The sequence below is a fragment of the Podarcis filfolensis genome (genome assembly GCF_964270895.1).
Source record: "Podarcis filfolensis genome assembly, chromosome: 3".
NCBI lineage: Eukaryota > Metazoa > Chordata > Lepidosauria > Squamata > Lacertidae > Podarcis > Podarcis filfolensis.
In genome coordinates this window covers 92093226-92119810 of record NC_139606.1, presented here as the reverse complement: position 1 = coordinate 92119810, position 26585 = coordinate 92093226, and the positions used below count along the sequence as shown (strand labels likewise).

The 26585-nt window shown below is 43.1% G+C and overlaps 1 protein-coding gene across 2 annotated transcripts in view; it reads right to left on the bottom strand.

Moving 5' to 3' along the window:
• The window catches only part of LOC310758543 (calpain-8-like), a 41198-nt gene that overhangs the window by 9233 nt on the left and 5380 nt on the right, over window positions 1–26585 (bottom strand). Inside the window, exons 2-17 of one of the 2 annotated variants that reach the window (XM_083605142.1) lie at window positions 26224–26293; window positions 25188–25306; window positions 24671–24804; window positions 23193–23361; window positions 22277–22360; window positions 20810–20895; window positions 17689–17763; window positions 16524–16684; window positions 13752–13927; window positions 12969–12980; window positions 9701–9912; window positions 8317–8353; window positions 7844–7909; window positions 6285–6342; window positions 5563–5627; window positions 617–685 (exon numbers count right to left, since the gene is read on the bottom strand). In XM_083605142.1, coding sequence (XP_083461268.1) covers window positions 617–685; window positions 5563–5627; window positions 6285–6342; window positions 7844–7909; window positions 8317–8353; window positions 9701–9912; window positions 12969–12980; window positions 13752–13927; window positions 16524–16684; window positions 17689–17763; window positions 20810–20895; window positions 22277–22360; window positions 23193–23361; window positions 24671–24804; window positions 25188–25306; window positions 26224–26293 — 1593 coding nt within the window. The remainder of the gene's footprint in view (window positions 1–616; window positions 686–5562; window positions 5628–6284; window positions 6343–7843; window positions 7910–8316; window positions 8354–9700; window positions 9913–12968; window positions 12981–13751; window positions 13928–16523; window positions 16685–17688; window positions 17764–20809; window positions 20896–22276; window positions 22361–23192; window positions 23362–24670; window positions 24805–25187; window positions 25307–26223; window positions 26294–26585) is intronic. The other variant, XM_083605143.1, reaches the window with a different exon arrangement.

Genomic DNA, 26585 nt, shown 5'->3' with positions numbered 1-26585 from the left:
ACATAAAAACACCCATAAAAATGCCAGTGGATGCCCATGCTAGTAGCTTAATTAGGGAGGAGGCATTTAAAAATATGGGTAGCTGTCCATGGGTAAAAGGTAAAGGGACCCCTGACCATTAGGTCCAGTCGTGACTGACTCTGGGGTTGCGGCACTCATCTCACTTTATTGGCCAAGGGAGCCGGCGGACAGCTTCTGGGTCATGTGGCCAGCATGACTAAGCCGCTTCTGGCGAACCAGAGCAGCGCACGGAAACACAATTTACCTTCCCAACGGAGCAGTACCTATTTATCTACTTGCACTGGCGTGCTTTCGAACTGCTAGGTGGGCAGGAGCTGGGACTGAACAACGGGAGCTCACCCCGTTGCGGGGATTCGAACCGCCGACCTTCTGATCGGCAAGCCCTAGGCTCTGTGGTTTAACCCACAGCACCACCCACATCCTTAGCTGTCCATGGGATACAAGACTATTTCCTACCCTTGGGACCATTACATGTACATTCCATACCTCCCCCCCCAAAAAAATCCAACAACTGTATTTCTGGCGTTCAGGGCTCCATTTCTCATCCATTTATGGATCAAAGAGAAAGAATACATTTAGAAAAAAGTTGTTTTACCAGATATTTCTGAATCTTCATCCAAAGTATCTTGAATTCCAAAAGATCCAACGTACCAGTTCCATGGTTCTGCAGAAAGTTAAGGTCTAATCTGTGGAAGCAAATAACTCTTTCCCCCCCCCCTCTCTCTTAGCCAGTAAGGACTTCTGGCCTAGATAAAAATGAATGACTCATTAAAATGTGCCACTTTACCTGATGCATGAACCTGCACTTTCAACCCACCCAGAGGAGGCACACCTGCTGTTTTCTGTTTGCTTAGATAAGGGTATGATGAAGATTCCTGCGCTCTCTTTTACAGAGTGATTTATTATATTTTTGTAGGGCCACATAGATCATGCTTTGGACTACAAGAAGTAGCCACCTGCTTGAAGTCCTTTTTAGGAAATACTTTTGTTTTAAAAACCTGCACACATTTCAAGCAGCCTAAGTTCCATTTGCTACAATTCTGCTGCATTCTTCCTTTAGAAAGAACACAATGACTTATCAGCAACTCCTCCGCAACTCCTCCTGTCATCCCATCAAAGCACAGATAAGGACCACACCTTCTTAACTTTAACATTGCCACAATATCAGGTGCTCCCAGAATATTTACTGGGACACTAAATGCTGAAATACAAATTGGGCTCAGAGGCGGATTATAGGGAGTGTGACCGGTTCAGCTGAGAGGGCACTGCAGGGGGTACCACAACAATGATGAACAACTGAAGGTGGGGTTGGACACCAAATTTTGGCACCACACAAGGCACCGCTGAAATTTTAAAGTCCAAGTCCTCCACTGTTAGGCTGTGATTATATGCACACTTACCCGTGAGTAAGACATTTATTTATTTATATTTAACAAGATATTTATATGCCACTTAATCGTCAAGACCTCCAAGTGGTTTGTATAAAATAGACATTTAAAATACTGATTAAATCAACATCCAAAAAAATAAATAAATCAAAATGTAAGTAAAACCAGAGATGAGGAAGCTGTGGCCCTTCAGATGCTGTTCAACTCCCAACTCTCTTTCTGCCTAATTATGTTTGCTGGGACTGATGGGAGTTGGAGACTAACTATATCCGATGGGCCAGACTTTCTCCACCCCAAAACACATAATAAAATAAACCTGCACATTAAAATGCCTGTCAAAATTGTACATCTACTCAGACTTGCTTAAATAAAAAAAAGTTTTGCAGGTGCTGAAAACAAGATAGCGACCTGCAGGGAGTTCCAGAGCTTTTGTGCTGTCACACTGAGAGATCAATTCCTTGCAAGTACAAAATGAACATGATATGGCACTTGTAAAAAGGTGCCAGTTCTGCATGTATGGTTATTTATGAGTCAGCTTGCACAGGAGCAGGCTACATAGGTACAATCCAGACCCCAGTGATTGCAGCAAAGCTGAGTTGCATCTGGTATCCGTGACCTTCTAGACAGAAGTGGCAGGTCTGTCCCAAGCACATCATCTCTCTTTTCCCTTTTTGCTGAAAGAAATTGCGTTGAACGATCTGACATAATAAGCAAAACATTGTGTCCAGTTCTGGCATCACAGAAGCCAGCAAATGACCCATTGCCTCTTAGAACCATCATTAGAGCAAAGAACTGACCTCACAGCCATCTTGCTAAAAGCAGGCTTCTGCCTCACTTCACAATGAGCGAAGGGAAGCTGGCAGCAGAGGTAAGTGATGAAGCACTCCATTACTCCAGAGAAATGTTTCTTAAGTCTACAGCTCTTTAATTGCACAAAGAACTTTGTGGTCCCCATGCTCATTCTCACAACCTAGCCATGAAGCTAGTTTTCTCTGTTTAGAGATGAGGTATCCATACAACGGGACGCGGGTGGCGCTGTGGGTTAAACCACAGAACCTAGGACTTGCCGATCAGAAGGTCGGCGCTTCGAATCCTTGCAACGGGGTGAGCTCCCGTTGCTTGGTCCCTGCTCCTGCCAACCTAGCAGTTCGAAAGCACATCAAAGTGCTTCCGGCGGGAAGGGAAACAGCGTTTCCGTGCGATGCTCTGGTTCCCCAGAAGTGGCTTAGTCATGCTGGCCACATGACCCGGAAGCTGTACGCCGGCTCCCTCGGCCAATAAAGCGAGATGAGCGCCACAACCCCAGAGTCGGTCACGACTGGACCTAATGGTCAGGGGTCCCTTTACCTTTACCTTTATCCATACAACTGCCCATGGTCCTTCTTACCCACAAGGCAGTTCTGCTAGGGACATGATCTGATCTGTGGCCAGAGGGTTATAATGTACATCAAACAGAGATGGGGGGGGGGTCAGAGACAGTGGAAGAGCAGGTAAAGTGAGGCCAAGGTGCCTGAGGAAAGATTTTATTTGCTTCTTGAATTACTGTTTCCAAATGTAGAGAAAATGTACAAGAAAAGCATGTTTGACTTTGGTGTGTACAGTCACCCCATTATTTGGTCTAGTGAGAGGTACTTGTGTTGTTCCAGAGAAGACCACGAGCGACAAAGAAATGTGTTTTCAAACCAAAGGGCAAAAGGTCCCCCACCATCTTAACCACTTTCAGTAGTTATTAAAATCCACTCTCTGTCTCTGGCATGAAAGAAATTTAAAGAGAGATTTGAAAGTGGAGAGAGTTCATGGCTAGATGAACAGATAATGGGAGATATGCAGGCAGAACAGAATGAAATGAAGGCCAGAGAAAAATATGAAGGAGAAGACAATAGGTTGTTTGTGCAGAGTGTAAGGAGTGAGAAGGGATTGAGGAGGGGAAGGGCTTGACAAAAGGAGAGACTGAGGCTTGGTCTCCACAGGCATTGACTGATGTAGTAGAAACCCTAGTGCAGAATAAACCATACCACTTGAGGCTGTAGGTGGAGCTTACCTATTTCTGAATGAGAAAACTCCCTGGGGGACCCCTTGGTGACCCTATCATGATGCTAATGCAAGAATCCTCATCTTTGGAGGGTCAGGCTAGGGATTCAGAGTAGGAGAGGGAAGTGCCTTCAGAGTCAGAGCCTGATGCTTATAGCAACCTGGAAGCCCTAACACAAGTGGATTCCATGGTAGAAGAGAAGAAGAGTTTGGATTTGATATCCCACTTTATCACTACCCGAAGGAGTCTCAAAGCGGCTAACATTCCCCTTTCCCTTCCTCCCCCACAACAAACACTCTGTGAGGTGAGTGGGGCAGAGAAACTTCAGAGAAGTGTGACTAGCCCAAGGTCACCCAGCAGCTGCATGTGGAGGAGAGGAGACGCGAAACCGGTTCACCAGATTACAAGCCCACCGCTCTTAGCCACTACACCACACTGGCTCTCTGACTGAAGAAGGTCACACTGCCCACCTCTGACTCTGAGAACTCACACTCAGAAGCTCAATTTGCCCCTCACTCTATGAGAGTGATGACTGTAAAATAGGCTGGGCCCCTTGAGTGAGGAGGCTCCTTTCACTGAAGGTGGAGCTAGAGCAGCAGCTCCTCTTTAAACCTCGTTTTGAGCCTGAAATAGGCAACAACATTCAAGTTCTGATCTTATGGACTCTCCAGCCTGAACTAGATATTGCACCACTAAATTCTGGCCTCATCTTGCCTCACCGAAATCTAAACCAGGTGTGGGAAACTTTGTGGTTCAGAAACATCTGGAAGGCTAGTGGTTCACCACACCTGACCTCAGTGGTGAGCAGTCAGTGGACTTGAGGAACTAGGCTGGTCCCCTAAATTTTCCTGGTAAATTAAGAGTTTTTAAGTATTAAACCCAGTGCCTTCTTCCCAAAGCCCAGGAAACTTCTGTCCAGCTTAGGGAGCGTGATGCTCACACATGCAACATCAGGAAATCCTGGTGGCAGCTTTCACCCCCGCGTGCCCTTGCAAGCTGGCACCTCTGACCCTAACTGCTCCTCTATGAAAAATTTCACTGCATGCCACTGCCTGACCTAGACCTTACCCCACTTTGCCTCACCTTGTTCTGTGTCCTGAAACCTTAACTTTTGTCTTGCATTGCAGAGGCTGCCACATGGATTGGAACAGGCCCCTCTCTCTGCTGTGCCAGTTCCCTATTTCGGAGGTTTCTGTGGCATTTGTTTGTTTGTTCTGAGGAAGGAAAGGAGCACTGCTTTTCTCCCATCTGCAACTTGAAGTGGGCTGAGTCTATTCTCCTGTCTTTACTCTCTTTCCCCACAATCAACTGCATGTGTAGACCAGCAGAGAAGAAGACAAATAAAATAGAACAGAGGAGTTCAGCCTTCATGTAGGTGTGGAGACTGAGATACCAAAAGCTTCTTTGTAAGTGCACGGTTCTGAAGGCCCTAGGGGTGCACCTGAGTCCAGTTCTACCATTATTTTTCCCTATGCAGACTTTCTGCTGAAGCAGCACAGCTCATCCCTCTAGATTACAGCTTGTCTTCTCTACCAGCCCTCCCTGTGGCTCTCTGCCAGCCACCTGGCTACACAGCTATATTAAATTCATTCTAGCATGTTAAATCATTTGCATTGTTAATTACTCTCCTATGAGAAAAGGGCATGCTGTGAAGATTGGCAGTTCCTCCAGCTTTTATTTCCTCCATATTTGCCGAGCCATGTGGATAGGAGGGGCCGGTTAACCGTTTGGCCCACTCTCCCCACAGCTCTCCAAATCTCATTGTACACCTTCCTTGTGTATAAAAGGAGAGCAACCTATGATCTGATGATCGGACTAGAATTGCAGCCAGGTGGTTCATAACAACACAACCACGGCTAAATCCAGGCAGGGATCGTTGACAAATTCTCATACATCCCAGCAGAACTTGAACACAATACAATGGGAAACCAAGCACGCAACCAGAAACAAAGGGTTAATAACCTTGCTATACTAAGCTGTTTAGATCGACACTCTGCACTTTATGCCTACAGCAAGTGAAGACAGATGTGCCAGGAAAATGAGACACGTTAAGCCCTGCCTTATCTAGTCAAAAGGTTCACAAGGGAAATCCAGTAGAGAAGAGTGACATTTAAAGGATACATCTAAGAGGCTGATCATCTCCCTGCAGGTGTTTATGCTGAATCCATCACTGTTAATGTCTCTTCCTATACAATGAAAAAGGCAAAAAATATGTTAGACAAATATTTATCCGCATTCCCTGGAAACACTAGGGAGTTATCTTTGTGCATGGTTAGCCTTTGCAGTTAAGGAAAAATATGCTAGATCATTTTGAAGACAGCTGAACATCTCACAGAGGGAAGATTCTAGTGCTATTTCACAAGAACATCAGCAGAAAGATGTGATTACAAGGCAAGAGCTGATTCTGTGGCAAATCAGTTCTCTTTGTGGTGCCCCCCCAAAAAACAACAACTTTATTTAAAACATTTTCAAAAAGAAAATATAAACATGCACAAACTAATCTAAGCTGGATCAATGCTTCACCTAAACCCACACTACAACCCTGGAATTCGTAGTAGAAATGAACTTAAATAAATGCAAAATTCTCATGCATACTCTGAGGAACTGCAGAAATATGCATTATTTTTTTTGTATTTCTGGCTTTATTATGCAAAATAATATAGCTATCATTCTGAAAGTTGTATAGCAATCAGTTGCAGCAATAACAAGCAATTTAAGAAAAGCATAATGGCAGCTACGGTTAGGAATTATTCAGACTGGTTTTGAATATAATTCTGGATATACGTATTTGAGTGTGTATTTGAGTCTCCCCCCACAATTATGAAGCAGTGACTGCAACTTACTCTTTGACACAACTCTGTTCAGAACAGTCTGAAGTTCATCAGCAGTCATTTCACTGTTCTGCAGAAAAGGAGTCAAATCCAAGATTTAACAACCGTGGCAACCAAACACTTACCTTCTGGCTAAACCTAGCCTCTATCCTAGATCTAATGTCAAACAAAAACCCAAGAGAATTTATTTTTAGTGGATGATAGCTGTTGGGTGTGTGAGTTAATGATAAAAGGCCACAGACAAAGGGTTCCACAAGAAGTAAACAGAGCTCTAAGAAGACAAAGGGATGCTCACACTGTTGATAAGGAATGTAACTACACAATGAAGCTGGTGCATAGTATATAGTAGGGATGTTGCTGGACTACAAATCCCATCATCTTTGGCCAGTGACCATGCTGTCTGGGGCTGATGGGGGTCAGAATCTAGCAACATCTGGAGAGCCACAAGTTCCGCATCCCTTGTATATAGGGCTGGTAACCCTATTCTCTTCAAATGTCAGAATAGCTCCATAAGCACACTCCCATTCCAGTGAAGGGCTCTATCTCCCTTAGAAGTAAATGGGTCAAGGCCCTGGCTTACTGTAGATTGGTATCCACAGTGATGTCCTATAAGCACATTACAGCTACTGGATTTGGAGGGCAGTGTTTAGAATCATGTCTATCAACTGGCCTACTTTAAGTGGGACATCCTGGAATAATAATAATAATAATTTTATAAGCAACTTATACCCTGGGCATCCCCAGCCACTCGGGGTGGCTTTCAACAGGATATTAAAAACACAATAAAACATTGAACATTAAAAACTTCCCTAAACAGGGCTGCCTTCAGATGTCTTCTAAAAGTCAAATAGTTGTTTATTTCCTTGACATTTGTTGGGAGGACATTCCACAGGGCAGGTGCCACTACCGAAAAGGTCCTCTGCCTTTTGCCTGGATTCCAAGATGTCCTGTTTTGGCTCCTGAAAGAGCGCAGCCCCAAAAGATTCCTTTTTTGGGGCACCCTGCTATTGTGGAAGTCACCTGGGTGCCACAAGAGCACGGCTCTGAAAGACATGTGGGGTTTTTTGGGAGGGTCACGTGCTTCCGTGAATCACATGACTTGTGCAGGAGCACGGCCCCAAAAGACCCGCATCCCGATTTTCCTCTGCAGCACATAGATATGTAGAATAGGTTAAAAAGAAAGCAACTGGGGTCTACAAGGCGCTGTTTCTTCATTGTCCTGTTCTTGAGCAGGAGCATATTAAGTTGCCAGGGGACAGATAAGATCATACTTCAGGACCTGAGAGAGCTCCAAGTGACCTTTTGTGCTTCTCAGCCCAGAACACCTCTCTCAGGCCCCACCTCGTTCCTGGGGAGGGGTGAGCTTAAAGGACCAGTTTCCTCTCTGTCAGTTCCCCCATCTAGCGATGGGGAACATGGTGCAGGAATAAAAAAGACTGAGAAGAAGAAAAGTGGCTTTCCAGGAGTCTACTGCCAATTGTGCTAGTAAAAAGAAGCAACCAATGCACTGGGAAGTCTTTGAAGCATTTACCTAATTCTGAATATTTATCATAGCACAGAAACCCTCTTACCTCCCCAGAAAGTTTTTGAAACAGGCTCTTGAACTCGCTGTCTATGTCCTTGCCTGCAACATGAGGCTAAAAGAAATCATGAATAATGTTACATTTTACACCGAGGTCTGAGGCTTCCTCCAAAGGGCTCCTGAGTCAAAATAAGCTCTGAAAGGAACAGAAACCTGAGAAGCTGGCTCAGTAAGCGCAGAAACTTAAAAGGTTGCTTTTGCTAAGCGGAAGTCTGTCATCTCTGCTACGTTTGTCAAACATTGTGATTGATCTTAGGCTTTATGGTGCAGAGTTTTGCTTCTCCAGAAACGAGTTGTGCAAAGAAGTCAGTGAATTAAGCCTTATGGATGCAAAGAAAGCACTATTTTCTTTTGCGTACAACACTTTCTGGGCTACAAGAAAGAGGTCCTCAGCTTTTGCAGTAATAAGATACTGTATCCCAAAGCTGAATCTGTGAATTTGACCCCACTTGATTTGCTTACCTCATATGGATTTGCAGCCACAGTATCACCCATTTCCCTGTGAGGAAAAAATAAGAAGAAGAATATAATTAAATATCCTGTTCTTCTTATCATAGAAACAAACACTCAGAAATAGCTTACATCAAAAATTTCAATGTGCTGAATCTTGGTTTAGTCATGCTTAGAGTGGGCCCATTAAAATAAATTGCAACCCAATACAATTAAGTAAAATCAAACTACAAAGATATAAGCTTTAAAACGCCACAACTTAAAATGATAACAATCTAACAATAGTTTTGGGGGGTTTTTTTAAGAACAGTTTAAAACAGTAACACGATCAAACATTAAATCCCTGTTGAAACAGAAATGTTTTTGGTGTCTCTCTGAAATGACAGTAAAGAGAAATTCCGATGCATCTCCAGTAGAAGGTTACTCCAGAGGTGCAGTACCACCACTGAGAAGGCCCTGACACTCATGCTTACTTGCCTGATGATCCAAGATGAAGGTATAGAGAGTGGCGGGCCTGAGGCAGACCTTAAAGCCTGAGATTGTCTGTATGGGAGCAGATGAAGGCTAGCCCACATAGCACCCTCCAGACATTGCTGGACTACAACTCCCATCACCCATTATCATTAGACACAGACTCATGGAATTCTAATAATATCTGAAGGGGACCGCACTGGCTATCCCAGCCTTAAGGTAACCATGCAAGATCCTTTATCTACTAGGGACAAAATGGTTCATTCACCTTAATACTCCAGAACCAAATTGTGTACACTTGCTTTTGCTGTTTCCATCTGACATGGACTTAACTTCCACCCTGGTCCATAAAAGGAACATGTTCAAACTAATTGTATATTTGATTGTTGTCCAAAGAAAAACATGTATATTTGATTGTTGTCCAAAGAAAAACATGCTAAATAGGTTCTGGTGAAGGAAAGGGGATTTAAAAAGGAATGGGGAAATCGGTGAGTGGAGGTGTTCTCACCACCACCACTTTTCTTGTAACCTGTTTGTTGTTATGATTGCAAGTTGTTTTAAACTGTTTTTAATGTGGTGTTTAATGCTGTAATCCACCCTGGACTTTATGGTCAAGGGTAGCAAACAAACAAACAAACAAACAAAATGTCTATGCATATAAGTTGAATGTTTTCTTCACCAGACTCCAAGATCCATCCCAACTATCTTTTCATTTGTCTTTTATTATATCACTTCAGTCACTATGCCAGCAGAGGCATAATGGAACATGGTTGAATAGTCATTACTCCCTAATGAGAACTTAGAGAGCAAAAAAAGGGGGGTCATGAGGTATAAGCCTGATTAGACACCTGACCAAACCACAGCTTTGATGCACTGAGTGCAAAGGGAAAATGCCTTTTAGCACATCGGGGTAAAAGATACATACTGAGCTTTAGCCTCTTTCTCTGTGAAGACTCTAAGGCAGAAGTCTCCATCTTTGAAAGGCTCAAATGTAGAAGGTACAATGAGGTATTCTCCCTGAGCTAGGTGGAAGCGGTTTGAGACTTCACGCAAGTTGACATATGTGTCGGTGCGAGCGACAGGTCGGTTCGTCAAGAAGAAATCTCTGCTTAGATGAACATCGGTTTGATTTCCCAGCTAGTGAGAACAGTGAGAATGAAAAATCAGGATAAAACAGCTAGCAAGACATAGGACACAAGAAACAATTCCATCCAAGTGGGAGCATAAACCAGGTAACCTTTCCCCAGTCAACATACTGGGTCTCCTCTCAACTTTGTCCTGCACATATTCCTTGCTGGCCACCAAGGTTCACCTGCTAGGATGTTGTGATGGACGCCAACAGCAAAACAGGATTATTCATTTGTTATTTGTTTATGTTATTATTAAATTTTATATACCACCCTTCATCCAAAAATTACAGGGTGGTTTGCAACATAATACTAAATGAGAACACAAAATGCATAAAACAAACACTAAAACAAACCAATAAATTAGACAAATTAGTGGAGGAGAAGTCTATCAATGGCCACTAACTGGGATGACTATATATTGCCTCAAGTTCTAGAGGTATTTAGGGCTCATAATGCCAGTTACCAGGGAACACAAGGAAGATGCTGCTGCTGTGTTCATGTCCTGCTTATGGGCTTCCCATAGGCATCTGGCTGGCCATTGTGAGAACAGGATACTGAACTAGATAAGTCTCTGATGTGATCCAGCAGGGCATTTACAGCATGTAAAGGCAAAGGTAAAGGGACCCCTGACCATTAGGTCCAGTCGTGACCGACTCTGGGGTTGCGGCGCTCATCTCACTTTATTGCCGAGGGAGCCGGCATACAGCTTCCGGGTCATGTGGCCAGCATGACTAAGCCACTTCTGGTGAACCAGAGCAGCACACGGAAATGCTGTTTACCTTCCCGCTGGAGCGGTACCTATTTATCTACTTGCACTTTGAGGTGCTTTCAAAGTGCTAGGTTGGCAGGAGCAGGGACCGAACAACGGGAGCTCACCCCGTTGCAGGGATTCGAACCGCCGACCTTCCAATCGGCAAGTCCTAGGCTCTGTGGTTTAACCCACAGCGCCACCCGCGTCCCTTTACAGCATGTGGCTTCCCCCAAATAATCCTGGGAACTGTTGTTTGTTGTGGGTGCTGGGAATTGTAGCTCTATGAGGGTTAAACTACACCCAGGATTCTTTGAAGGAAGCTATGTGCTTTAAATACACTTTTCATTTATGGTGTGCACACAGCCTAAGTTAAGTGTTTCAAATAACTGGGTCTGCTGTTTTGAGACAGCCATAACTAGCATGTGGCACACAGTTGCTCTCTAAATGAGATTTAATCTCTGCTTCACCAGTCTCTTGCTATCCCCTTGCCATCTCCGTAATCTTCTTCCTACATTTTCCCTACAAACTGATGAGTTAGCATATTAAGTTTATCAAAAACATGAGGTGCTTTCCACAGAGTGTAGACGTACCTTCAGCCTGTATAAATCTCAAGAAAGCAGCTTTTCCACAGCTCATTTTCTTCTGCACCTTCCACCAAATGCTAATCTACTATCCGAGCTTGCAACACACAAGCATCTTTATATTATAACTGATAATACAAATCTGTTCCAAAGCTCTGCATGAGTTATAAGAGGAAATTGGGTGCCTTAAATTGAACAAAAGCACAAAAGCAAAACAATAAATGTTTAAACAGTGCCTTTGCAGCGTGAGCTTGCATTTCAAAATATGACTCATTAAGGCAAGGTGGAGTTTGTTTGAAACAGGGTGTACTCCATTGTCTACTGATAGCACATATCTCTTAACTAGAAATGTCAAACAGCAAACACACTCATACATTAGCAACTGGAATCAGGTGCAACTTCCCATGCTGGTCTGATGCAGAATTATAGCCTAGAATATCTTTACAATATGCATTGTTGTGGAAAGCAACAGCTTAATTTGTTTAGAGCGTCTGGGTTCCAGCAGGAGGCTGTCACCTTTCCCATAACTTGCTCACTTAACTCTAAGCTTCTCTTCCTGCAATGTGGTTTGCGCAATAGAGTAGCAAACTGGAAGTGTGGGGAAGCACTACTACTTCTAAACACACACACACACACACACACACACACACATGGACACAGCAGTAGCAGCAGCAGCAGCAGCGTGGCATGCATGGTTTTATACAACCACCACTCCGAAAAAAGTTCCTTGCTGGACCAGACCAAATGTCTACCTAGCCTACCATCCTGTTTCTGACAGTGGCCAACCAGATGCCTTCAAGAAGCCCATAAGCACAGAAAATAAAAGCAATAGCCCTCTGCGAGGGGGGGGGTTTGCCTCCAGCAACTGGTATCTGGAGGTATACTGACTTAGGGAAAATGGCGGGGGGAGGTTCTATTCAACCACTATGGTTAATAACCACTGATAGGCCTCCTCATTTTTTCTTTTCTTTGTCTAAACCAGGCATAGGCAAACTCAGCCCTCCAGGTGTTTTGGGACTACAACTCCCATCATCCCTAGCTAACAGGACCAGTGGTCAGGGATGATGGGATTTGTAGTCCCAAAAGATCTGTAGTCCCAGCCTATGCCTGGTCTAAACTCATAGCCATCACTTGTAGCAGTTAAGCATCATTAGTGTGTTGTAGGAAGTACTTCTTTTATCCATCCTGAATCTAGGACAAGTCAATTTAATTGGGCGACCTTGGCTTCTAATATTCTGATAAAATGTGGAAATTCTCTCCCAATCCCCATTTCTGTACCACACGATTTATTTGTTTTTAAACTTTAGTGTTCTTTTCCCCCCCTGCCCCACACCCAGCAAACTTAAATAAATATATCATTTATGAGCAATTATTTGGGTTACATATAACCCTCCCCCGTGGTCAGTCCACACATGCTTGAGGTGTGCTGTGCTGAACCAACAAATCTGACATTCAGGAAAGCCTCCTTTCAAAGAAACAATGTAATAGGAGATGAAAAGCACATTAAACACCTCTGAACTGCCATCTTAGGACCACTTTCCCCGCAAATAAGCCCTTAAGTTAAAAGTTTTCTTTCCTTCCTTCCAAAAATTGTCAGCATACACCCTTAGAAACCAAATGTCCCTCATATGTCAGCAGGGCAATTGTCAGTTTGGGGCACATCAGCCTTCAAGAAGCAGTAGATGATCTTTTTATTTTGGAGGATGCATATTTCCAGCACAGTTTGTATACCTCTTTTGGCACCTGCAAGAGACATATAAAGGGGAAGAGACATAAAGGCCTGATGAAAGATGGTGGCTCTATATTTCTCACAAGCAGCTGAATGAAAAGTCAACCAAAAGAATATTTAATGGATTTGAACAGCTGGTCTGTTATGCCTGGTGACCATCCTTTCCTGCACACTCAGCCAAAGATGAACTTTTCTCAGCAATATCTCTGCTCCAACTTGAACATTCAATCATTTTTGCCTGGTTTGGTAATCCGAGGCCAATGCCAATTTCAGAGCATCTTAAGAGAATTTTTGTTATACAATCTGGTTGTGCACTGCACTAGTCTCCCCCACCAGGGATGGATTCATGTACATCAGCCTGCTTTGGCTTTGCATTCACAAGATTTGAGCCTTTTCAAGGTATTTCACAGCTGAGCTTTCAGGACGGAACTCTGAAGAATCTTGCTGAATGCAGAAAGCTGCTTTATGGCAAGGCATCTATCCAGCTAGCTGGATGCTATTTATTCAGACCAGGAGCAGTATTTCCAACCAGCTACTGTGGGTTGAATCTGGAACCTTGTTTGAGCACAGCATGTGTTCCAGCGCTATTTTGTGGCACCACAGAATAAATGCACAGAGAGAAGCAATGCTGTTATTGATCGGCACTCAGGCAGGTGTGGAGAACTGATGGCACACCAGCTGTTGATGGACTCCATCTCCCATTCACCTAGTCACAGGCCATGCTGTTTGAGGTTGATGGAAAGTGGAGCGGGGCAGAAAGTATCAAGGAGCAATGAGTAATATACCTGATAAAGGGAGTAGCCAATACTGAGCAGCCCTTCCCCCATCCTCTTCTGCCTCCTACGGTTCTTCTGCATCAAGCCCACCAGGATGCTGCAACATGGTTCACTCCCACTTCCTGTGTGGTCGTCATCTGGCTCATCCAGCCTAATTTTAAACTGGGGGTTGGTCCAGTATGTTGCTGTAAAGGCAAAGGTAGAAATATATGTAAGAATCACCAGAGAAACGAGAGAGGGGTTTCTTTGCTGCTAATGCAACCAGGTTGAGCTGCAGGAAATTGTCCTTAAGAATGAACTGTACTTTGGCTTCCAGCCTGGCTTTCCCATTGTATTTATATATTCTATGCTTCCTTCGCCACCCCTGCCCAAGTATGCTATATATTTATTGCAGTTATAATGAATCAAGCTACTAAGAGACATTCCCTCGGGGGAGCAGTGACCAGCTCAAAGAGACTGCAGTCATTAACACAAACCCGTCATTTATCCTCGGGAGACTGTTACTGGGCCATTTCATATAAGATACAACTCTCAGGTTTGGCTTGAAAATGAATATTTTAAAATTAAAAAACCCAGTTATGAGTTATTCAGTTGCAAGTATATTCAGGCCATTACATTGATGCTTTTGCATGGCTCTACACTACTTTTAAGTACACAATGACTTAAAAGGTACTAAGCTTAATTCTAATGAGTTACGGCCCTTCCCCATATCTTAGACCAAAATATTAAGAAAGATGTATCCTATCAATAAAATTATCCCAAAATTGCATCCTGGGTCTCTTTCACTCCCACTTTTTAAGGTGGCCACCTTTCTTTCTCACTTTCTTCTCTAAAACCTCAGCGTCTCTAGAAACAACTGAGACTGAGAAATGACTGGGTTTGATTGGTGACCCAAAAACTCGGAATGACACATACCCTGTGATATAACGAGAACAGACTGCATTCAGACATAACAGCAAACCATAACCTTGTTGTGATAAGAAAACACACCGTGGTGGGGCTTGGGATTGTGCAGCCTTCCCTTCTTCACATATGAGGGGAAGAAAGGTGAAACCTTCACTCACAGTTTAAAACAAACCCGTTTCCTGTCTTGTCCACATGGAGAAGATTGTGGTTTGTGCAAACCATTGTTAGGTAACGAAACAGGGTATCAAACCAGGGTATCCCAGTTTCTTAACTATGGTCTGCACAAATCATTTCCTGCATTTAGACAAAACAGAAAAAGATGTTTTGTTTCCAAAAATGAAAGGAGAAAAAGCAGCTTCAAAATAATGTGAAGTGGGGGGGGTGATCCTAAGGCCCACAATGGCATGTTTGTGTTATGGTTGGTGTCTGAGTATGTCTGAAGCCATTAATTTCCCAGTTAAGAGAGATTTTATAACATGCTGATATTTTTCTCTTCTCTTCAGCTCTTTCCCAAACCATTTCAAAGCGGCATTCCACTGACACCAGCCCACAGTGAAATGTGGCATCACTTCTATTCAAACAACTGCTCGTGATCTGTAATGTTTGAGTTTGAATGCTTTCATTATTATACCCAGATTACAGCTCTGAACCTACCAAGGAATGGCTCTTACAAGTAAAATCACGTGTTTTTTTAATTCTGCAGAAAAATGTTTTCCCACTTGAAGACACTTTTTTAAATGCTTAATTAACGCACGCCATACTGCTATTCGTTTTAATTACATATTCAGGCTGGAGCCCCAAACAGCAATGGGTTTAGGAATTAATTTAGCATTCGACACATAAAAACAAAACAGTTATTTCTAGACTATTAATATATGCAATTTTATGGTAAATATTGCAGTTTGGTCCTTTTTATCACAGTTTCAGTGCCATACTGAAAAATGAATGAGATGTATAACTAGAACTTAAAAACACACACACACACACACACACACACACACACAACAGTAATGTATGAAAACAAAAATGAAAAGCAATGAAAATACTAACATGAACACTGCAAAGCAGAGTTTAACACTTGAATTTTGATGTGCCTGCCGTGCTGTTTTCCCAGCAGCAGCAATATTGGATCTCAGCAGGACTAGGATGGAGTGGAGCAGAGCGGCAGTGAGCAGTGGGGAGCAGGAAGTCAGCAGTGGCAGGTACAGGTGTGCCTGCCACCACCTGGGTGCAGCCCCCACCCTTGCAGATGCTCTGCCATGCTCCATCCCAATCTTCGCAAACAGCCACACTGCCACAGAATGTAGGACGGCACAGCAGCAATGTCCCACCTCTTGTACTTTGACCAGATGGAAATGTGCGCATCATGCATCACAACTCAGTTTGAATCTAACCTATATCCGCCACAATGCAAGAAACCCTGACAGCATTTTGCTGAGGGAAACTGAACGAAAACAGTGTATAATTTGAGATGACAAGATCAGAGAGCTTTTGTCTTTCTCCCATCAGGCCTTGTACATAGCAGGGAGACATACAACTAAACATACAGAGGAAAACTCCCTCAGAACTACACAGCAGGTGCTACCTCACTAGAGATCATGCCAATCTGCCTGGTTGCTACGCGACACCTCCTCCACCACCGTCACCTCGGTTAGCTGACTCACCAACAACAGAAATAACTCTTAAGTTGCAAACTGAACGATCCCTGCTGTTGCACTTCCAACAGGCACTTGGGAAAGAGCCTGATCTACAATTGCCCCCATTGGCTCAAATAGTGAGACCACTGAAATATTTTACAGGCAGTCCTCCAGTACAAAAGCTTCCCCTGTCAACAATAGCTATGGCTAGTGATTGGCTTCTCCACGGTGACATTACCTGGGTAATTTTGGCACCCACCGGCTGTGGAGCCCCGTCTCCAGTTTCCGTTGAACAAAGTCATACCCCATTTGCGCACATGGTTGCTTGTCAGGGTGTCAGGAGTCAAGTTGCAGATCTCGAGCCTTGTGAAGTTCCTTTGAAAATCTGAGAAGGACATCCTGCCATAGGAGCAGAGCATACGAGAGTGCTTAGTGAGTCTGAAAGAAAGCCATTATCCACTTGCCATTGATTTATCTTCTACCGAGACGGCAGGCAGCAATAGCACGAGGGAATGATTTGGCGTTACAAAGCTCTGAAACTTCTAGGAATCCCCATCAATAATGGAAGGCCTACAAATTCTCAGTGATTAGTCTTCTTGCGTCCAGTCAGTCATGCTATCCTTAGCTCATACCAAATTAGAGTCTAGGACTTGCCATTCCCACACTGGGAACCGCTTCCCACATTGCATTTCAAGGGCCAGTTGCTGGGGATCTCAGGGCAATAAATGATAAAAATCCCTCTCTTACCAACAGTTGTCATGACAGAGAAGAGCCAACTGCACTGCCAAATGACTGTAAAGAACAGCAGCCTAATAGCCTGGTCTACTCCATACATATATTTCTGCTGCCAGGGAAGGAAGATGCTGCATAGCAGTCTCTGAACACATGCAGAGTGTTTTTATTTTACCGCTAAGCTGCAGTTGTCTGACTCAGCTTCTTATGCTCCTATGAGGTTTTTTGCCAGGAGTGTGTTGTGGGTGTTCAACCCTTTCTCCCCCCAATGCAAGTCCAACAAAAATCTTCACCACCACAACTGCTATTAACCAATTGTAGCCGCAAGGCATCATTGATGTATTACGGTATTTTAATATTTTGTTGGAAGCCGCCCAGAGTGGCTGGGGAAGCCCAGCCAGATGGGCAGGGGATAAATAATAAATTATTATTATTATAAATTATTATTGCAAGGGGGAGATTTTCATCAGGACTATGCAAGGAGGGAAAACATGAAAACCTCTCTCCTTATGTGCCAAAGTCCTGACAAAAATCTGGCCTTCCTTCATCCGCTGTTAGCATTTAGAAGGCAAATGACACAGCCAAAGTGATGCATTTAACACCACGTCTAGTGTCACCCATGCACTGCAGCATGTTTATCTACGTTCTGCTATTGATTGAAAGGTTCTTACCAAAATTCACCATCATCTGCCTGTTTATCCAGAGCTGCTTTCTGCTTGGGGTCAATATAATTCCATTGTGGAGCACTGCAGGGATAGGAGAGCATTACAAACCAAACATTTTGCCACTACAAATTAAGCATGAAATAGTTGCATATGTGTATGGACACATTCCTATCTCTGAGCCCTGAGGGACCTCAAGGGTGCCACCACTATAGGCGCTCGGTTCTGCTCAACTCGGAGGCGGGGGTGCGCACGCATGACGTCACGCAACCAGAGGAGGCTGGGAGGGCTGCCATGGCTGCGAGAAGGCCAGACAGGCCCTGTTGCAGCCATGTGAAGGCTGGACAGGGCCCATCACAGCTGCGGGAGAGGGGGGAGGGTGCCAGTACTGCGTTCCAGTGAGTACTGCCAGAAAATGGAAAGCGTAATGCCGGTGGTCAACAAAAGAGGTTTAAAGACTCTCTCAAGGCAGATATAAATAAAATGTAGTATAAATACCAACAACTGGGAAACACTGGCCTGAGAGCGCTCCAAGTGGAGAACAACTTTTACCAAAGGTGTTATGGGCTTTGAAGACACTCGAACTCAGGACAAAAGGGAGAAACACGCTAAGAGGAAGGCATGCTTGGCAAATCCACATCGTGATCAACTCCTGCGCAGAAACCTATGTCCCCACTGTGGAAGCACGTATGGATACAGAATCGGCCTTCACAGTCACTTACTGACTCACTGTTAAAACTGTGTTTATGGAAGACAATCTTACTCGGCTACAAGTGATCGCCAAAGAAGAAAGAAGACTGCCAGGAAAAAAACACTGGCTACAACTCCCATCGGTCCTCGCCATCGACCATGCTGGCTGGAGCTGATGGGAGTTAGAATCTCACAACATCTAGAGACCCACAGGTTCCACACTGCTGGATTAAAAGTCACATAAAGTGATAGAAAAGAAGTGTTAAACGTTTTATAATTTCTGACTTAAATCATTTTTATTGTACGATTTATTTTTAAAACTGAGCCCTTTTTGATGTGAGTTTAATACCTGAAATCTAATCCTTGTTTATGTGCCTGCTGTTTGGCTGTTTTTTATGTGATTATTTAACTACTGATATGGCATTATTCATGAGATACAGTAGTAAATTAAATCTGGAGTTGGGGATAAAGCAGAAACAATTCCTTATTTACTCTGGGGATACAAGGAATGCTCTGCTGAAAAGAAAAGAAATATTCTTGGAATCTCCACTGCTCTAGGGAGATCCTGATCACATGCCTCTCAAATGAAAACATTTTAAATTTCTGTAAATAATAAAAATAAACTTCCAGAGATGGTTTAACGTACAGTTAATTCTGTTTCAGAGTAGGAACTGTTTCTTCGCCAGGGGAGCTGACCTCTGGAACTCTCTCCCTGGGGAAATAAGTCTTCTCCTGCTCACTGCTGGCCTTTAGATGCCAGTTAAAGACCTATTGATCTGCCCAGGCCTTTGGGAGTTAAGTCCCCAGGGACCCAACAGATGGAAATGTTAAGACTGTAGCTCTGGAAGTTTGTGTTTAGATTTTTAATGGTGGTATGAAATATTTTATAACAATGGATGACGGGAGCAAGAGCAGTATACAAATCAATCAATCAGTCATTCAAATAAATAAGCATATGGTGTTAAGAGTGCAATCCTATACTGTATATGCCTACCAGGAAGAAAGCCCTATTGAATTCAATGGGGCTAACTTCTGAGTATACATACATAGAATTGCACATGTATAGAACTGCATTTAATGTGCAGATTTTTTAGAATACAAAATAGGGTGACATCTCAACACAAGTGGCTCCAGGGGAACAATTTTCATTGGGATCACTGCAAGGGTTAAACTCTTCCAATAATCCTGATAATTATCAGCCCCCACCCCCCACCCTTTACCTGGTGCTTACATTTATTTCAGTCATAGCTGTCAACTTTCCCCTTTTTTTAAGGGAAATTCCCTTATTCCAAATAGGATTCCTCGCAAGAAAAGGGAAAAGTTGACAGCTATGATTTCAGTATGCGCGTAAAATGCAAAGATGCAGTTAGCCGTTGTGTTTAGCTCAGCCCCATGTTCAGCCGGGCTTAAGAATCCTCTTAGAAATACTCTTTTTCCTATATGTTTCTGCTCTACTATCCAGGCATGAAAAGCCATGGGTGTGAGTTAATAGATAGCCCTCCTAAGTTATTAATATTACTTTCTTCCTTTCGGCTGTCATTTGATATATTAACTTTGCCAGATGTAATTTTAGAGGAACTTCATATGTTATACAGCAGAACCAGTGACAATGTAAAAGAGATTGATGGCTCCTTTTTTTTCAACTCATTTCCAGGGCAACGTTCAAAAAATCAACACGAACATCTTCCCAGTCAGATGCCCACACTACAAATGCTTATAGAATGTGTGAATCTTATAGGTGGAGGGCAGTATTCAGCTAGTGTGTGGTAATTGTGCTAAGAAGACTTGGGTTTTAATTCCCTGCCTTGAAGCCCTCTGAGTGACTTTGGATCAACCACCATATCTCATTCTAATTTACCTCATGGAGCTGCTATGGAACTAACATGGGATTATCTCCTGAACTCCTTGGAGAAGGGTGGGCTACATATTCAAAAAATAAATAAATCAAGGACAGGGAACGTGTGGCCCTCCAGACCAAAACTCCTATCATCCAGCAGAACTAGCCATGATGTCTGGGACTGATGGGGGTTTGAATCCAGCAAGATCTGGACAACCACAGATTCCCCATAACTGATGTAGATGAATAAATGGCATTTCAGGAGTTACTATACAAGCATTGGGGGTGGGGTGGGGGTGTGACAATCTGAAGATGACCCAGGACTAAGGATGTAAGAAAGCATTGCTTTCCATCCCATCCTGTGTTTGTCTCAACCAGCGCTGTTTCCATTCTGCTGCAGTTCATCTTCTGCCCCAAAATACATTATTCATCTCACTGTCTGCTGTGGCAAAACCAGACAAGTAACATTGCATTTACATTATTCTACCCCATTCAGTGCAAAGGATGCATAACGCAAATGGGGGAAACAGAATCAATTGCATATCATTTGCATACAGATAGCAACAGTGAATACTGATATATACTGATAATAATATACCGTACTTATCACTCCAGGCCCCAGTCCACTCCACTTCACCCCATGGATTTCTCAACCTGACTAATTTCTCCAGACGGCCGCGGTAGTTAACCTGTGGGAAGCACCACAAACAGAACATCAGGACTTTATAATCCCCCTCAGTGTTGCCATCCTGTTAGATGACAGTCCTGTTTAGAAAACATCCTGTGAGAGCCAGTGTGGTGTAATGGTTAGAGTGTGGAACCTTAGAGACAAAGATTAAAATCTCTCCTCAGCCCCTGAAGCTCACAGTCATCACCTCTCAGCCCCACCTACCTCACAGGGTTGTTGTGAGGATAAAATCGAGAGAGGGAGGAGATCCATGTGCCCCAGCTTAAGTGACTTGGAGGAAAAGGTGGTATATAAATATAATAAATAAACGAATAAATTCATTAAGAACAAAAGCAATGCAAGCAAAAGCCACAGCTTATTGCAAGTTTGTTAGTGCTACCACAAAACTCAAGGACTCATGAATTGGATTTTATGGGACACGCTGTACAATCCCTGAAACAGCAAGTTTGGCCCGGACACAAATTTTCTGAAAAACCTCCAGGGACTTCCACACAGTCCCCAGAAACCTGTTCCATTAACTGGCCGTTCTTAAATGTAGCCAGCTCATCCACTGGGTGGATGGAACTTTTGTCCAAAAGATCTGCCCTAAAATGCTGGTTTTCCTCCTTCATTGCATTTCTACTGATAAGTTATGGGTTTTATTGTTATGTTCTGTTTTTGAAACTGCTTTGCAAACTTCAGTCTTAAAGTGTGCTATAAGTTTTTTAGAGGGAGGGTTAAAAGGAGTGCACTTTCACAAACTACTTGTGCCATTTAGTATTGTTAGGAGTTTGTGAGTGCCAGACCACTATAACCTCCAGATCAACCAAAGGTTAGAATTAATCAGTTATTGGCATGTTAAGATTTGGGTGCCAGATTAAGCCCAATCTGTGTGTGGCTTCAACTGTGTGCTAGACAATGCTAATCCCCTGGAATCAACAAGTGTTGAAAGCTAATTAAGCAAAGCTAAATTCTTCATGAGGTTATAGCCTGGGAGATGAGCAATTAAGACTCCGCTCAGAGTTAGTTAGAAGATAAGCCCAGAGCTTAGACAGGTTAGAGTGAGGAGTTATATGAGCCAGAAGCTGGAGAAAAGCTGCAGGCAGGCAGAGAGCCATAGCTGGTGTCTGTTTGGATCTGTGGAAGGAGCAAGACCTCTTGGAGTGAACTCCTCCATCATAGACTCAGGTTGTAACGGTAAAGGTAAATAAACCATATATCATAAAGATGCCTCAGTCTCCACTGTGCCTCATTTTCCAAAAGAAAACAAATACCCTGGAACCTTGCACTGCTCAGACACTTGGGGTGCTGTGCAACAGTATTAATTTCATGACAGTTCAGTTTGTTAAAGCTCACACACAGAGCCAGACACACACACACAAACACACACACTATATTTTTACCTCTTCCGCTCCAGTAAGAGAGTAAGCATGACCTTTGACCAGCTTCAGACTTGTGATTGCTTCTGTTTCAGCTGCACTGGTTATCTAGGGTGTATAAAATTATTGTAAAAACACAACACAGTGCTTTAAAATCCTAGAAGTGATTCGCTGGGGTGGGGCAGAGCTACTTTGCTAACTTCCCAGGAGGTGGGTCTCTGCTGCTTACCAGGAGGGGCAAGGAGCTGTGGAGGTTTGCACAGTGCAAACACACCTGCCCCACTAGTGCATTTGCCTTTCCCAGTGAGCAACACCAGCCAGGAAGCTAGCACACTGACTCCACCTGGAGCTCCTTCTGAATCATAGAGTTGTAAGGGGCCTTGTAGGCTATCTAGTCCCACTTCCTGCTCAGTGCAGGAAATCAAATATACATACTGGAACATCTACAACAGATGTCTGTCTGGCCTTTGCTTGAATGCCTCCAGCGAGGGAAAACCCACTGCCCCTTTATATAATTGGTTCCATTATCAAACTTCTATTTCCATCGATAGATTTCTACTCATATTCAGCCAGGCTCTACCATCCTATAACTTAAACTGTTTAGATCTAGTCCTGACTGCTGCCCCCTCACCAGCCCCAGGAACAGAGAGAACAAGTCTTTGTCCTCTTCTATGTGAACCCATCAGTCATCTGCATGCTAAACATTCTCTCCTCATGGGACTTGTTTTCCAAACCCCTGACTAAAGACCAAGCGTGGATGCAACCTTTGTCAAAACACCTAGTGCATTTTTCTAGCTGTAGGACTCGATGCTGCTTCCCTAAAGTGGGACAATTGCTGTTCCAAGTTCCTAACACAAATATCTGCTGCTAGCGTTCTGTCACTTCACCACAAGGTAGGTTGGAGCACAGAAAAACGATGATGATGATGCCAGTAACTCACATCAATGGAGCAACCCAGCAGTGAACCGGCTTGCAGGGCCTTCTGGATGATTTGATACAGGTCGGATGGAGCTTTTCTCAGATCATATGATTCAGAGATGCCACCAGTGAAATCTTCAAAACCTTCTACAGTAGATCCTCCAGCGAGAGCCTCATATGAGCCATTCAGCCTGCAGTATGGATGGTGAAGAAATTTGTCTATCCACACTTCTCTGTTTTTGAAACTTTGCACTTCTCTAAATTTTGAAATGCGGCTCTCCAATCAAAATATGTGTACAAGAATGTGCACATTAGTGGGGGGAAATGTGCAAAAAAAAATGTGTACGTGAAAGGAGATAACACGCAAAAATGAATTCTATTAGATGAACATTCATTGCAAAAACCCATATCCTAGGCAAATTTTGTGTATATTAGGAGAAATGTGTTTGGAAATATTAATGCAAACTGGGTCAAAAACAACAACAACAAACTTGCAATGTATGTGGAAATGGAGCAAACTGCATTTAGGACTGGAAAAATGAGAACCTAAAACAAGCCAAAACTAACAGCCTTGCCAATTACTAACCTACAGTGCAGAAAAAAGCATGAGGGCCGTCTCCACACATGCACACGTCATACAGATTAAATAAGACAATTTCTCTGCCTCCCACCACACTCCCTAAATCTGCCGCAGGGGGTGAAGGGACCCCTCAGGGCAGATTTAGAGGGGACACAGGGATTGCAGAGGGATGGGGAATAGAAATAGCTTCCCTACCTATACAATGTCATGGAATTCTACTCAATATTGATCTAGAGCAGGTTCCAATGTATAGTTAGCAGAGTAAAAACTTAAACATTTTGCAGGACTCCCCAAAAATAGACCAGAGGCAGTTGTATTTCATCCAGAGCTACTGAAGGCAAATGAGCATAATGGTCACAAATCCAATACATTCATGATTGGCACTGTCCATAAAAAATCCAGTTCCAGCAGTCTTAACTTAAACTTACAATAACTTATAATAAGACTAAACCTTAACGCTATGTGCAGAACACCACACCAGAAGGAAGAGAGATAGAAAGAGAAAGTGAAACCCAGGCTCCTCTGGCCTCTTATTATAGTCAGCATGACCTTGACAGAAGAGATAACAGAACCAGTTTAAGCCAGCTGTACTCACCTTCTCTGAAGGTATAACCCAAACATCATGAACCTTTCTGCTAGTTCCTTTCACACAGAGAAGCTTCTGGAAACTTCTTGAATTAATTAGAATAGGAAAGATCTCTACACATCAAATCAATACTTTCTGCATTAAGAAATGAAAACTGCCATTCAAGTGATGAAAACCTTACCATCAGCTGAGCAACACTGTTGACTACAGCCCTATATTTCACCCAGTGAAAAATTCACTGGTAGCATTAGGCACTGTGCAGAAAGTAGACTGTGACTGATAGGCCTCATGACAGCTGCCTCCATTGAGCAAAATCTAAGAATCATTTGCTTACTTGGCATAGGCCTTCTCCAACAGGGCACTCCAGAACTCACTGCCTTCTTCAGAGTGCAGGAAAACGAGCTGCCCGTTTTTGGTGGGGAGCCGGTCATCCACAACAACGTCCACCCACTCTCCGTACTGCCAGAACTGACCAAAAAAAAGGGGGGGAGAGGGAAAGCTCATGTATTGAATATCAGGCCATCAAAGGCACTTCAAGCTGGATTCAACATATAAAATCATGAGGCATAGCTAACCACTTTTTACACAATGCTTTATCTTTTCTTGTACAAATAACTTTTAAGTTTGCTGAGTGAAGTCATATTGAAAGCTGGAATATCTGGCTGAGGTTGGAGAGAAGAAACAGTTTCTGCTTGGTTTATATCTTGCCTATACTATACACACAGAAAAGTATGCAAACACATGACGGGCAAAGTCCTTCTGCCTTTTCCTGGACATGATCCTGGTTTTACATTGTTGACTACTTTTGCTTAAGTGTCTCCTACTCCTACTAAATAATATGGAAGAGATACCTGGAAGTGAAAAATCCCAGCGTAGTTCTTCTGGAAGCTCTGATCTTTGGGAACAACTCGGCTTAAAATTTCTTGATCCAACGTGAGAGATGCAATAGCTGCCAAAAGCCAGCAGTCTCCTGGAAGAATCAGATTCAATGGGAGAATTGGATGTTGTAGCATATGAACCTATTAATGTTTTCGTTGCTGTCAAATTATGGAAACGTCTCATTTCTGTCACCGCCATAAGGAACTTGCCCTGTGTTTCAAATGGGCTTGCTGATTTGTTACACTTTAAGGCATTCAACAAGTACATGTGGCAAGCATATAGAAATTTAAACTTATTTTAAATGGCATGCACTGTAAAATATTGTTTTTAAAAAGGGCCCTTGTAATTTGAAAGCTTTAGCAGGAGTATTAACCTATGTGTACAGATGCAAACAGCCTTTGAAGATCCACTTTAAACCATGTTATTCTGAAAGATTATGGATGTGATTCTGCATTTAAGGCAAAGCTTTTCTTTTCCTGGTGTGTTCTGTTTTTTTATTATTATTATAATAATAAGAAGCAGGTTGTTTGTACAATATATGGAAAGCATCCTGAGTCTTTCAAGTTCTCTTGAGAGTTGCCAGGCTGATATTTCCACTAATTTTTGTTATTGACAAAGAGACAAAGTTTAATGAAAGAAACCCTTAGAGACACCCTGTCTCTTATTCCTCTAAATTAGACAGGGCATGCTAGTTTTGAATGAATGAAAAAAGAAAAAAACCTGACACAGAAGCTGAAAATGAGGGTGAAACCTGCCTCAGCTTCCTAGACTAGTCATTGGGGGGCATGTGCAAAAGAAGCAATAAAGTTCGGGTTCAAGTGACATGTTTTACATCCTAGATTCATATTGCTTCTTTGATATTTATTTGCTCGACTTATCTGGAGCTTCTTCTTTGCACTCACCTTTGTACATCTAATTAAAACATGTATGGTTTGGTGTTTGTGATGGTTCCCTCCTTCCCCTAACACCACAGAAGACAGCAAGGGGGAGTGCTATTCAGTTACTTACCCAGTTCCCCTTGACAAATATCTGTACGAGTGGCTCCTCCCACAATGAACTGAGGGTTGGGGACTAGCTCCTGAAAACAAAAATGAATTAAATATTACATTTGCATGCACACCATTTCTCAAAATCCTGTATCAAAGATGATTCCTAACTTGTGATGTTTTAGCATCTTCGTCACCTGCAGATTTCCACTGAAACTAAGCTCTTCCTATAAATTCAGTGCTGCTCAAATGCACTAAATGATTATCGCAATAACCTCTGTGAAGATTGGGGGAGAAATTCAATTCCGGTTTTGCATTTAAATGTGAACCTACCTAATCAGCGTGTTGCAGGGGTACCAACTGGAATAAAATATTGTGGGGTCC